General features: G+C 38.6%; 1 protein-coding gene across 6 annotated transcripts in view; it reads right to left on the bottom strand.

The window, feature by feature from the left end:
- Nucleotides 1–1,532: 1,532 nt before the first annotated feature.
- The window catches only part of LOC124880271 (serine/threonine-protein phosphatase 2B catalytic subunit alpha isoform), a 104,481-nt gene continuing 92,261 nt past the window's right edge, over nucleotides 1,533–13,752 (bottom strand). For 3 of the 6 annotated variants that reach the window (XM_047385299.1, XM_047385300.1, XM_047385304.1), the window contains 4 exons: nucleotides 11,925–12,009; nucleotides 9,456–9,553; nucleotides 7,140–7,169; nucleotides 1,533–3,479 (listed from right to left, as the gene is read on the bottom strand). In XM_047385299.1, coding sequence (XP_047241255.1) covers nucleotides 3,271–3,479; nucleotides 7,140–7,169; nucleotides 9,456–9,553; nucleotides 11,925–12,009 — 422 coding nt within the window. In that variant the 3' untranslated portion in view covers nucleotides 1,533–3,270. Of the gene's footprint in view, nucleotides 3,480–7,139; nucleotides 7,170–7,240; nucleotides 9,098–9,455; nucleotides 9,554–11,924; nucleotides 12,010–13,752 lie in introns of those variants that run through there. The other 3 variants (XM_047385301.1, XM_047385302.1, XM_047385303.1) reach the window with 2 other exon arrangements.

Here is a 13,752-nt window from a genome sequence, read left to right on the forward strand (position 1 = left end):
TCAATGTTTCCTTTCTATAAATGTAACTGGATTTATCATAAAAACTCGATGTCGCAGGCACTTTAATGTTTGGTTTATTTGTTATTATGCTCTACAAATAAATTAATTTAAACTTGGTTCAGAAAGTTATTATATAAATGTTGGTAAGTTGGTAAAAGTTTTACCAATAAATTAAGTGGGATTTGTCATCAGTATACCTTATTTAGCATTGTTTTTCATGTCTATGAACATAAGTTATTTTAAACATTTTAAATGGCCGATTATTGAGCGAGAATGAAATTAAAAGATAATAAAATAAGAATATTTTGAAGAAAACAAGCTTATACGCCATCAGGAATATATATATAAAGAGGTAAATAAAAACCATTTGCAGTTATATACAGTGTAGACAGCGGGGTTAACCTTCGGACTCCATTTTTACGGCTCTGTGCGTCACGCTGTCCCGGTTGCTAGGCGACAGAGGTTACGCTCAAGTAAGGGCGGGAAAAGCTGGTGAAGGCTAGACCGTTGAAATTCAAAGCCAATCATTTCTGGCCCCCGACTACGTTGACCAATCCTTCAAAGGATGCATCTCCTGAATTTGGACATAGCACTCAGACACTTCAATAAATAGCATTAAAGTTTGTGCAAAAAAACCCCAACTAATTAGAGTAGAAATGTTTAAAATGCTCAGTATTCTTTCAAAAATATTCCCACGTGTCTTCAGGAGAATTTCATGTACAGTTGCCTTCAGGTTTCTGGAGTTAATGTGTTTTAAACACAATGATTATAATATAATGCAGTGCTGATTAGTTTCTAACATTTCTGCAGCAAATGAGTTAATGTTTATGCAAACCTGAGTATAATTAGTATTTTCTAGTGACTGATAAACATGGTTATTTCATTAGAAAGGCTACATGAATGTTCATTTACACACATATGTATATATATTAAATAACTGCCCCCTCCTAGCTAAATTCCTCTGCAGCCGGGTCTGTGTTGGCCCAATGTGTTTTATCTAGTTCAATGAAAGCCCAGATGTTTACAGATAAATTATAAAATATGAGACATCAGAGCTAACAACGCAGACGAGCTGAAGGTCGTCATCAACCTGGGCTTCCTTAAAGCCAGTGGAGAGCTACAGGCTGATTAGCTCCATGCCACGCTGCACTGTAGCAGCAATTCAGGTAAAGGAGCCCCCCCCCCCAAGACATGCATTTAATGTTGAGTACAGGCATCTGTCTCATCAAACTGAAATCTCTGCAATAAAAGTCCCTTTTTTTATTGGTATTATGTAAAACTGCAACTTTCTGAGGGTTTCCATTTGTTAAATAATGAAATAAATACATTTCCAATAATACTCTGACTTACTGAGTTGCACCCGTAGGTGTTGATGCTCATTTTTATAAAAGGAGTCTGAGAACCCAAATGTTCTTTCATACACTGTTACACAAATTTATTCAAACCTGGAAAATAAGTAAAGCACCAAAACACTCTACCTTTAAAGCTTAGCTTAGGAGCCGGTGGTTCACATACACAACACACGGGTTTCATTTCATGTTGAAATTCATGCACATTTTTATTGAACAGTCATATAAAATACTTCTCATAGTTGCAAGTGCATGCCTCATCATCATCATCATCTGCCAACAGTTTTCGGAGTTAAATTACAAAAAGCAAGGCTTCATGTCATGTAGTGAATTACTTGGGCACTTAAAGCAGTTCTTTAAAAAAGATCTAAGTATATATATATATATATATATATTTATTTTATATATATTTTTTTGTTGTTGTTTCGTCTTAAAGTATTGAGCAGTATCAAACCTGTAACTGATATACAAAGCAGAGTTCCAAACAAGATTATAAGAGGAATCAAATTACACTTTCTGTGGCACATTTACAAAAAAGAAAATGTAAAAACAAAACAAAAGCAAACCTCAACAAAACTGATTTTCACCTTTTATAGGACACAAACAGCTAATCATGCATTTTTTTGGGAGATCCACATGTAACCACACACCTCACGAGAATTGTCAAACATGCTTAACTGGACTGTGTGCACTCACAAGCGCAGGTTAGAAATAGGATTTCTCCTCCATCTTCGATCATTAAATGCTTCAATTACAAAACAGAAGGAGAGTCAAAGGCATAGAGCATGTCGGTGTTAATTCAAAGTATGCAAGTATACGTTTCCAGTATATGTTCACTAAAGCGCAATATATCTCAAAACAGGCCTCCACAGCCAAGGTATTCAGATTTTCTAATTCCTTTGATTTTTATAAAACATGCATAGGCAGTCACTTTATTATCATACTCTGTTTTTTTTTGTTTTTTTCTTACACAATATAGGTTTCTCTATTTTTACTTTGTTCGCAATACTTAAAAAGAGAGAAAATTAACACTCAATTCCAGCAAGCCACGAAAAATAACAAATAAAATCTACCCTGCCCTCCCCCCCAAGTTCCCTATTCAGATAAAGACAAAAAATAAACATATTTGCAGATGATAGATAGGTAAGTGTAAATTCCAGTTATGAAACTCAAGAAAATAGGGGTTCATTACCGAGTTATTTAACCATTATACAGAAAAATCAGGTTGAAGCACACACCAAAAGAACCTGAGGTAAGCAGAATATGTACAAAAACCATAAAACTTTCCATTATTTGGCATTTTGACAACATTGCAACATTCTTTTTTTATTTTTAAGACTGCCTAATTAATTTCAGAGCTATTTCATAAGAGTAGCAAAAACAAAAGTCATCAATAAATAGTCCTTATTTAGTTTGTACACCCTTATATCTTTAAAAACATCACCTTTCTCATGTTCTGTCCTTGTTTTTTTTTAGTGCTGTGTTCTTGTAAACGTACAATAGTTAGTAAGAAGTTACACGACTTTCAGTTTCGGTGTAAATGAGAAATAGGGTCGTTTAAGAAAAAAAAATAAAACAAACCACACAACTCTAAGGTCTCTCTCTTCCCTGTTCCTCTCTAACGGACGTGATGTGAAGTGCAGTCAGGTGCGTTTAAGGCCTGACCTCAGAAATGTGACCCGGCAAATAACTTAGCAGATTTGACTAAGAACTAATATAATGAAGGCATTTTAAAAGACTATAGCAAGTGAGATGACCCCCCAAGGTTCAGCCATAGCTGCCTCCCCCATCCACACTCCAGTCACCCAACGTTCCTCCTCCTTTCCTTCACCCTCTGCACCTTTTCTGCAGTGGTAGGCCATGATGACGCTGGAGGCCAGGCAGCCCCGCGGACCGAGGCGGCGCCTGCTGCTGCTGGCCTTCACTGGATGCTGCCTCCACTGCCGGCGCTGGTGCTCCCCTTGGCATCTGTGCCATTGGTCTCCGAGGACAGGGCCCTGTTTAGCGAGTTGAGGCTGGCATCCGAAGGCATGGCGTCCCGCCGCGGTGGCATCCTCTCGTTGATGCGGTCCAGGCCCTTGGCCTCCTCGAAGCTGGTGATTTTGTGCTGAGGGGAGAAGCCTTTGATGGCTGTTGAGACGTGAACAAAAATTGAAAAAGAAGAAAAAATACAGGAATTAGAGGTGGCTTTAAAAAGGGAGTATTATTATGAATAAAACAATGAGAATCACTTGTTCACTCAAAAATAACTAAATGTAGCTTGGTTTGCTCTTGGTTTGTGGAATTGTGAAAATAAACTATGATGATCCCTAAAGACACCTTTAACTGCTTGGAAAAATATTCATATTCACATTCTTGGGTAGAGTTTAATGAGACATAAAAATACATTACTTTCCTTTTTCTGACCTGATCTCTGTGTTTACGATGCTATATGCCTAGGCTGCTGGAACACTTTCTGTTTCTTCTTACTCTTAATTGATGCACTATTTGCAAATACTACTGCAGTTAAAATTATGTCATCTCATTGTATCTCATTTCATAGAAAGTACCTCTGGTTGAGGGATTCTGTTTCTCGGTGTCTGTTTCAGAGCCACTGATGGACCTGACCCTGCTTTTGTCTTTGTGTACTTTCTTTGTTTCTCATTGCATAGAAAGTACCCCTAACTCATCGTATGCATTTAGCCGTGTCTCTTTAGTAGATCAAGGCAGTGATAGACCTATTCTTGCCATTCCCTATGTGTACTTTCTGTTCTTTACCATAAAAGGTACACCTTGCTCAGTGCTTCTGTGTTTTTGTCTCTTGGGTAAAGCCATTAAGGGACGTATTGCAGGCATCAACTATGTATGCCATTCGTATTCTCCTTTTATATAAAAAGTACTCTAGGTTCTGTGAATCTGTGTTTAGCTGTGCTCCTTTTGTCGGACACAGCCACTGACTGAGATAGTACTGTTGTTATCTTGGTGTACCCTTGTTTTACTTTTCCGTAGAAAGTACCATGAGCTTAATGATTTAGTGTTTAGCCATGTTTGTTTTAAAGGTGGAGCCAATGACAAAGCTACTGTGTTGTAAAAACACAGGATTTAAAACCTTATATCCTCCTCTTTCTAACAGAACATCATTTTAACATAATTAAAAGAGACTAACAGGGAAAAGGACCAAATGATCCTTCTAAATCTGTAGCAGGGGGCTGCTTGTATCAGGTTAACAGGTTTTCACTTTACCACCAATCCATGCTTTGATGAGCATCTGTGCAAATAAAAACTGAAATCTATAAAACACGATGCACAGCTGTTTTTCTTTTTAAAGTCTTGTGTTTGTAGTCAGCGAAAAAATAGAAAACACGGCCTGCTGCAGAAGGACCCCAAACATCCAGATTGTCCTATCATCACATCATAGTTTATAACAACCAAAAGGGGAAGAAGAGAATGATCAGAAACATACAAAAAACAAAACAAAGAGAGAAAGAAAGAAAGAAAGAGTATAGTCCACTGAGACGCTCACTACCACAGAATAGAAACCACGTAGAGATTGAGTCCACGGACAGAAACACTACAGACACTTGGGGTGCTAACGACTTGTTGAATCTGATTGGAGCATGCAGCAATTAGGATTTACCCGGAGCTATGAGGGATGGAAGTTACCACATGATCTAAATGGAAAAAAACATTCACATTTTGTCACTTCCACCTCTCATAAGGGCTCTTTAATGATGTAAAAACAAAAAGATGATCCTTTATCAAGACGAGAAAGCAGGGGCGTCATATTTTAAAGAAGGGCATGATGGGTAGCGTAGTTGTGTTGCTGCATAGCACAGGTCAGACACAGGTTATTAGCAGCTCACAGGATCACAGGAAGGAAACACGACACAGCAGGGCCACAGGAGACCGACATGGAGAGAGAGAAGCAAAGAAGAGTCTCGACACTACAATGGACTGTCCTCTGTGGGGTTCAAGAGGAAGTACCGGACAGGTTTAACGTAAATAGCAGCTGGCGCACTACTATTTAGCTCGCAGTTGAGGTTGTTCTTGCGCAAACAAAGAAAAAGCGAAGTAATTAACTTTCTTTTTTTTTTTTTTTTTTAAAGGGAGAATCTTCTGTAGATTTCTCCCCAGGAGCTTTGGATTTTAGCTCTAAAACAATTAGAAGATGAATACAACAGCAACAACAATGCACAACTGCTTCAGCCGTTTCAAAGGGGATAAAACATGAAAGGCTTTCATAGCAAGATTTCATGAGAAAATGTGTGAGGGTGGCGCAAGAGGTCGTCTGTGAAACAGATTCATCATTAGAGGAAATGTGACTTAGCAAAATGTCAGCCCCAATTCTATTGTGTTTTTCTTCCAACATGCCAGACTTTCTTGTAAGCTTCAGAAATGCTGTTCACCATAATTTCTTTAGGCTCTATGAAGCACTTTCTTTTGAAGTTGTTCTTTGGACTTTGGCTGCTTTTGTCTCAGGTCTTGTGTCAGGTCTCTGTTGGTTTTTTATTCCTTTTGTTTCTGGTCCTGTCCACAACAATCAAAATTGTTCCTTTTTAAACGTTTTTTTTTTTTTCTTGTGTTTGCACCACTCATTTTGTTCGATTTTTTCAAAGAGCAAATTTCATCATATTATAGAACCAGAAAACCAAACATCCTTGAAAGTATTAAGCAAACCAATTCCTTTTTAGCTTTTCCAGTGTTGTTCAAAGCAGATAAGTAACTTTAAAGTGCACTTTTTAAACAGAAAACTAACTTTCTTTCTGATAGGAATATTTTTCAAAAGGATGTGTAAAAGGGTGAAAAGGGTGGAGTCAGCACTCTTACTTTCCCAGAGATCATTTAAGCAGGAAAAGGAACCACAAACACACTGTCTCCGTTTTTGGTGGATGTCCGTCTCTGTTGATTATTCGGGTTGACACTGCATGATATGCTGTCCTGATCAGATACAAGAACTGAGTAAAATGGGGCATAGTGCCTGTAACACTACTTGCATAGTGTGATAAAAAGAAAATTAGAAAAAAAGCGGCTAAAGTAAAAAGAGAAACTCAGAGGAAATATTGATCAAGCCCACTTTGAAAGATCACAAGAATGTCTGGCTGCATGAAAAGAAAATATAGACACTGGTTGTGAATCAAAACTTCTGCAGGGATTTGTGTTTATTGCAATCTTTCTGACCCAAGGCCCTCTTTGGAGCAGGAATAAAGGTCATTTCTGAAAAGTCTAACACTTCTTTTGTTGTGTTTAATCACAGGAAGCAGGAATTAAAGCAGAAAATCAGGTTTTAAGAATCCATTGTGTTTTCCAGGTAGCTTCCAGAGGACCTGATAATACCCACGTATTTACACCTGCCACATTTCGTGAGCGAGAAAACGAGTTTCTTCAAGTGCAACTATGTCCTCACACTTTCTCATAGAAATCAGTGTATCTTAAATAAAATTCAGCTGGCAGCTCTTCTCAAACGTAAAGCAAACATTTTCAGTCACAAACTCTGCAGAGATGTCTGTCTTTTTGCTTTGCGCTCACCCAATAAAATAAACAAAGAAAGAAAATCACAGTAACAGTCTGTGATCATGAGATCTCTGCTATGAAAAGCTGGTCCCCCTTTAAAACGTGATCTACCACATGATCTAAACGTACTTACTTCTTGTTCTACGTTGAAACTACGCCACAGTTTGTTAGCCCCCAAAACACACTGTACTCAAGCACCAGCGAGATGAATGGAAAAAAACCCACCAAAACCCGACCCCCCACCCCCACCTGTCTATTGCCATGAAAAAGCAACAGAAGAGGGCGGCCAGACCCATTTACCTTCATCAGCCTCAATAGCTTCAATAGTAGCTGAAGAGAAGAAGAGGGGGGTTGCAAAATGAACGAGAGAGGTGAGCAGGAGGAGGTCATTTTGTCCCAGGAACAAGTCAATGAGCAGCAAAGACAGCCAATAACGACAACAAAAGGTTAACAGCATCTCCACATTTCATGACAAAAGAATACGAGGATGTTAGGAAAAAGGAGGGGATGGAGGAGGAAGAACAGTGACAGCAATAATCATGGAGAAAGGGTTAAAGTTCTTCAAGAAAATGTGTTAAAACAAGAGTGAATGTAGTGACAACATAAAATAATCCTGCAGGAATCAACATTTAGAGAAATAATGACAGAAATGCTGGAAAACCATTTGTTTCTGTTAAAAACATTAATCTATAAAGTAGAGAATGAATAAAAAGAGCACATGGACACAATGAGTTTTATGGTCACACTGTGTTCATCCGAAAGCAAAGGCTCAGCATCTTTTGCTGCAAAATATCAAAAGCACCGGCTTACTTAGGCTGAGTCTGAAGGGATAAAAAAGAAAACATTTCAGCCACTTACCAATTCCTAACCGTCATCCTGGGAGCAACACATTTATATAAGATACAACAAAGCTGCATGAAGTCAGCTTCACGCTGGCACTGGAGGAAGGCTGAGGCTTACACACTACAACATGAGGCTACAACACAGAGAGGATGAGGTCTAACTAAACCAACAACACACAAATAAAAAGTGGTTCAAAATCACGGTAGAAAATCAGCTAAATGACGTGAGCAATGAGAGTCCCGTGAAGTCGCTAAATGCATCTTTATGCATCAGGAAAAGCCTGTCTACAGATATTACCATGAGGATTTAAAATAGTTATTAGCAACCCTGGTAAATAAGCCCTAAAATAAAACCAAGGTTTATTGGAGTGACATAATCTCACCCTGAAATTTGTAGAAAACCCCTACCTTTAGTGTGAGTACATTTACCTACAGAAAAAAATAAAAAGAAGGAATATATTTTTATATTTTTGAATGAAATTACAGATGCCACCTTCCTATAAAAACCCCCATACCTGAAGCATGTTTTAATTTATACTTTAGTTTGCTTTATATGGATCACAGAGTTCAGGAACGTTTAATAAGTAATCCTGAGCGGCCCATTTATTTTACCCACTCTTCAAAATGGGAAAGAAAAGATCACATACCATTCACAAGACGTAAAGTCTCCAAACAACCACAGGAATCAATGCAGCAAATAAAAAACACCTAATTATGTCCTACCATCACAAACATAAACTGTGGAGTGGATTTTAACTGGAAATTTATGGTTTGTTCAGATGAGCCTTTGGCAACAAGTACTCCAGGTGGGGATGGCATGTAACAAAGGATGAATGTGTGGACAAGCACCTCATGTGCATAGTTATGTACAGTGGGGGATCTGTGATGCTGTGGGCCTGTACTCTCTTCTAAAGGCTCGTAAATAGCTAAATGTTTTAGGTATAGTGTAATACATAGAAAACTATCTAAATAACTACTTGTTTCCTCAGAAAAAGCAAATGAAAAACATTTTATTATTTTAATAGAAAGATTAAGCTACTGCAAATATAATATGAATGTGTTTTATGGGTTTTCACACATCTTTTTTAAAGGGTCAATGGACATGAAGGTGACTGTAAACCTACCAAAATCTGTTTTTAAAAGTGAGGAAAGAGTTTTTTTTAAATTTAAATTAAGGAAGAACAACATTAACAACTATCTCCTGAACGAAGTTCATAACTAGACTCGACTGCTGGGTCCCACCTCCGCCTCTCCTGGTCTGTCGAACCAGGTGTGATTTTTATCAGCAGCTTCATCAAAAAGCCGCTAAGAAGGTGAGTGAAACAGAGAGAGTGAACAGAAACCTAAACGCATCTCACAAAAAAATACTGATGAAGACATGACACAACAAAATACTTGCACAACAACCGAATGTACCTGCAGTTTCCAGAGAGAAAAGGAGAAAGAAAACACATGGGCAATATTTGAGTAAAACCAGTGGAAGAGAGAAAACGGGGACTGGAAAACAGAAGGAATAAACGCAAGACTGTAAGAGAAGACACATTTAAGAGAGCAATGAAACCAAAGAAAATATGCCGAATGTAGCTGTGGGAGAGCTATTTAACTAACACAGAAGCTAAAATTAAACTTTTAACACAAAATATTCCAGGGGTTGTTCATGAATTACACTTCAAAAACTGAGCTAACAGCTGTCGATCTGTGTAAAGGACGTTGATGCACGTACTGAAAGTCATGCCGGGGCAACAAAGACGAGGTTTCTCAGTAATAGTCTTACCATTCTGCAGCTTCTCTTTGCCACCGGACAGCACTCCGCTCGGCAGCATGCCTGTTGGGGTCAGTCCTTTCAGCGTGAGCACGCTCTCACTCTCCTCTCTGAAACACAGCAAAACCGCCGCAATAAAGGCAGCAATTTGTTCAAGCTGCTTTCTTCGTCAAGAAATACTCGAGGATAAAAAGGAATGGATGGTAAGAAAAATCTAACCACAAATAAATAACTTCAAATCTTTTTCCACCTTGAATGTGACATATCCTGTACAATTCAACAGAAAAACAACAAAATGAATCATTCAGTCATCTTTGGTAGGAATCTGTCAGCATCCCATGTCTTCATGTGGTAATATTTAAGCGCTCCACCTTGCAGAAATTTTCCAAGCCCTTCACATTGTGAGAACATCTGTTATCTACAGGTCTCCTCGGGTGACCCCAGGGATTTTCTGTCTGGTCTAGTTCTGGACTCTGGCTTATCCATTCAATAACTTCAAGCCCTCTTCATCTTCAGCTGTTTAGCAGACACCAGAAGGTTATGGTAATACAAAAATACCCTGTTCCATCTGTAGAAAGAAAATCAAGAGCATAATGCTGCCACCACCATGCTCTACTGCAGGAATGGCCCAAAAGATTCAAGTCTGGTTTTATGTAAAATATCCAATTTTTCCACATTATTTCCTAAGTTTTCAGTCCTATGTATGCATTTAACAAAATATAACTTTAAAATTACACCAAGAATTTATAAAAGATGGATGGATGGATGGATGGATAGAAGGACACAGGGAGGGAATAAGGTATGAGGACAAGAAGGACAAAGAAGGGAGATAGGACAAAAGAATGGAAGAACAGTAGAAAGGAACTGAGGATACGATGAGGTGAAGAAGTAAGGAAACAAAAGAAAGGAAAGAAAGGAAAGACGCAGGGAGAAAAGAAAGGACAGAAAGAAGGGAGGTAGGACAAAAGAATGGACGAACTGAAGGAAGGAAGGACACGTGGAGGAAAAAAAGGAAGGACACAACGTGGTAAGAAAAACAGATCCAAGAAAACTCTCAAGGTAGGATAGGACAGAAAGAAGGGAGTCAGGATGGATGAAGGAAAGGACAGAAGGAAAGATACAAGGAGGGAAAAAAGGAAGGACACAGGGTAGGAAGGAATGACACAAGGAGGAAAAGAAATCAAGATGTGAAGATAGTTAGGCCATCACAACATTTACACATTGGGCGGGATAAAATCTGGAAATACAAATATTTTTCCCCATACTCTTAATTCCCTTTTCATCCTTATCCAAACCAGGAATTAACAGAAATCATATTCCACACTTTTCCAGAGTGTGCAGGAGCCCTGATCAGACCATCACACCTTCTTCCACAGGCTTTTGGGACCTTTTGGTGAGGCCTGGATGCTTTCTTTGGAAGAAAACATTTCTGTTATGCAACTGCCCACCTAAATCAGGACACAGAGAATGCAGACGATTGTTGTGACATCCATAAAAAAACATCATTGCTGTTCTGCAAAAAGGAGCAGCAACAATCACTGAGAGTTGCTTTCAGCTTCACAGCCTCGCTGACCACTTTCATTCTCCTCTTTTCAGAGGTGATGTGGATTATTTTTGCATCCTTCTCCTGACTGATACTTTTGTATGATCAGTTTAATTCTTAGCAACCTCACTGCAAACTATGGCTTTAACTGCTGGATGAAAATCAGTAAATGTTGGAAAAACCGCACTAGGACAGTTCAACTTTCATTTCATATTCACTCTTCTTGATGGCAAGTGTGAACTCAAGAAGAGTGGATGCTGAAACTCAATCAACAAAGGACGTGTATAGGAGGACACTTGTTTAACCAGGTTATTGCACATTATTTACCCCTTGTTTTTTCTAGTACAGGATATATGTTGAATTAAAGGTGGAAAAACACCTTCAAATTTATTTATCATTGCCTCAATTTTTTATTTACAACACAAAAACCTGGAATTTTAACAGGGGTGTAAAGGTGTAAGACCAGCAACAGAATGAAGTCAAGTCAAACTTTATTTCTATAGCACATTAAAAAAAGAGCTGCCTCCTACACTGCAACAACTTTAAAAACTAAAAGCATATATTACAAAACAGATAAAACTTGGGGCCCTTTCTTTTCTTCCAGATTAGCTGTAGATGCAGCTAAAACTGTCAGAGCATTGTCAGTGGCCTTGAGGTTCAAACATTAGTGTAAACAGAGATCAGCAACAGATTTACATCAGGAAAACTGTGCCTTCATTTATTTTCCTTCCTCTCTCTAATTGATGTTGGCAGGAAGAGAATAAACAAAATTCAGTCGCATTTCTTAGTTAAAGGCTTAGTTTCTGGAGCATTTATTGAGGTTTTAAATCACAAAAAGCAGGAGAAAACCACGGGGGCACTCGAAGGAGCAAAAACAGAAAAGAATCAACACTTTGGATGAATACATTTCAGAGAAATGTCCCTCTATGTTTGCATACCTGAGCACAGAGAATACCCGGGCCATCTTCCCGATGGCACGGATCTTGTTGCGGATGACCTCCTTTCGGGCAGAAGCTGTGGCACCTAAACAAAAACAGTCAAAGGTCACAAAAACGTTTCAAAAGCAACAATTTTTATGTAGATAACTAAACCCAGAGCAAACAAGCTTGAGACCAAATCTATTTTTATATACCACCCCCCCACCCAGCTGTCAGACTTGAAATGGTCTAAAGTGTTTATGATCAGCAGTTTTTCAAAGCTTTCCTTTATACTAACTTCCTGTCCAGCAGTGTGTGCTGAAGATGCTATTTGTTTTCTGTCTAGCTGTGTTATCGAAGGGACTGAAACTGACTGAAAAAAGAAGCAAAGGGCCAAAGAAAACTTGTATAAATATTTTAGGCGAATTTCAAACATTTTTCGTATCAGGAAGGAATGACTGTACAACAAGGTAAATGTTTTGGTGGATTTTATCCAAACCACACAGTCAACGTTATACTAAGAGGTTTAAATATATAAATAAACCCCTCATAAATATTTTGTCTAATGCCACCTTGTGAGTTGCACCTCATCCACATGCTTTTGTAGACACCAACAAGCTTCTGGCACAATTCTGACTGCATGTTTGACCACCCTGCTCACCAGAATTGGTGAAGTTCTTAGTTAGATGATTGCTTTCCTGACATGGATGCAGCTTTTAAACATAGTCCAAACATCTTCAACAGTTCTGAGGACTGAGCTGCTCCAGAAGCTTAATGTTGGTCTTCTTTATCTGTTCCAAAACCAGTTCAGATGTGTGTTTGGTATCATTTTTCTGATGGGATGCCCAAATGTGTCCATGTTTTAACCATCTGACCCAAACTGTCAGAGTCAGGTGAAAGAAACTTGGTCAGGATGTTCAGGAAGAACCACCAAAGCTCAAGTCTGTGAAGAACTGGGAGACATGCGAACACCCGGCTCACTGTTTAAAGACCCTGCTCCGAACCTGAAACCTTGAACTCCGACCTCAAGCCCGTTAAAATGTGTGGACTATGCTTAAAAGCCAGAACTTTGCCAGGAAATGAACCGTTTTAAATGGATTCTACCACTTCTGACACAAAGGAGTCAGCCAGAAGCAAGTTGTTGGTGTTTGTGGTTGAGGCACAGCTTGTTAAGGAACATTCAACCAAAGGTTAGTGAGGGGGTATGTATATATTTGAACCTGTAAATTTAAATCACACAAGGATAAAAATGGAAGAAAATTGCAGAAGTAATTAAAGACATGACTAAACAACCTAAAACTAATATGGAGCTAATACCAGCAAACATCTTACTAGGCCTGTAAATAACTGGCATAACTAGGCCAGAACCATCAAGTACAGGTACATCCCAAAAATTAAAATATTGCATAAAAGTGCAACATTTTTGCCAGTCATTTCAAAAGTAAAATGATCATTTATAGAGATTCATTCCACAAAGAGTGGAATATTTCAAGCTGTTGTTCCTTGTAATTTTGATGATTATGGTTTACAGGAAAAGAAAACCCAAAATTTTGTGTCTCAAAAAATTAGAATATCACATTAGACTAATCAAAAAAGGTTGTTTTAAGCACAAATGTCAGGTTTCTGAAAAGTATGCCCATTTCTATGCACCCAATACTTGGTTGGGCCTCCTCTTACATGAATTATTGCATCGATGCGCCGTGACTCGGAGGAGATCAGCCCATGGTTCTGCAGAATTTACATCTGAAAACAGGACTTTAGACCATTGAGCAACAGTCCAGTTCCTTTTCTCCTGAGCCCAGGTAAGATGCTTCTGATGTTGTCTCTGGTTCAGGAGTGGCTTAACACA

The sequence above is a fragment of the Girardinichthys multiradiatus genome, chromosome 14, assembly GCF_021462225.1.
Source record: "Girardinichthys multiradiatus isolate DD_20200921_A chromosome 14, DD_fGirMul_XY1, whole genome shotgun sequence".
Classification (NCBI taxonomy): Eukaryota; Metazoa; Chordata; class Actinopteri; order Cyprinodontiformes; family Goodeidae; genus Girardinichthys; species Girardinichthys multiradiatus.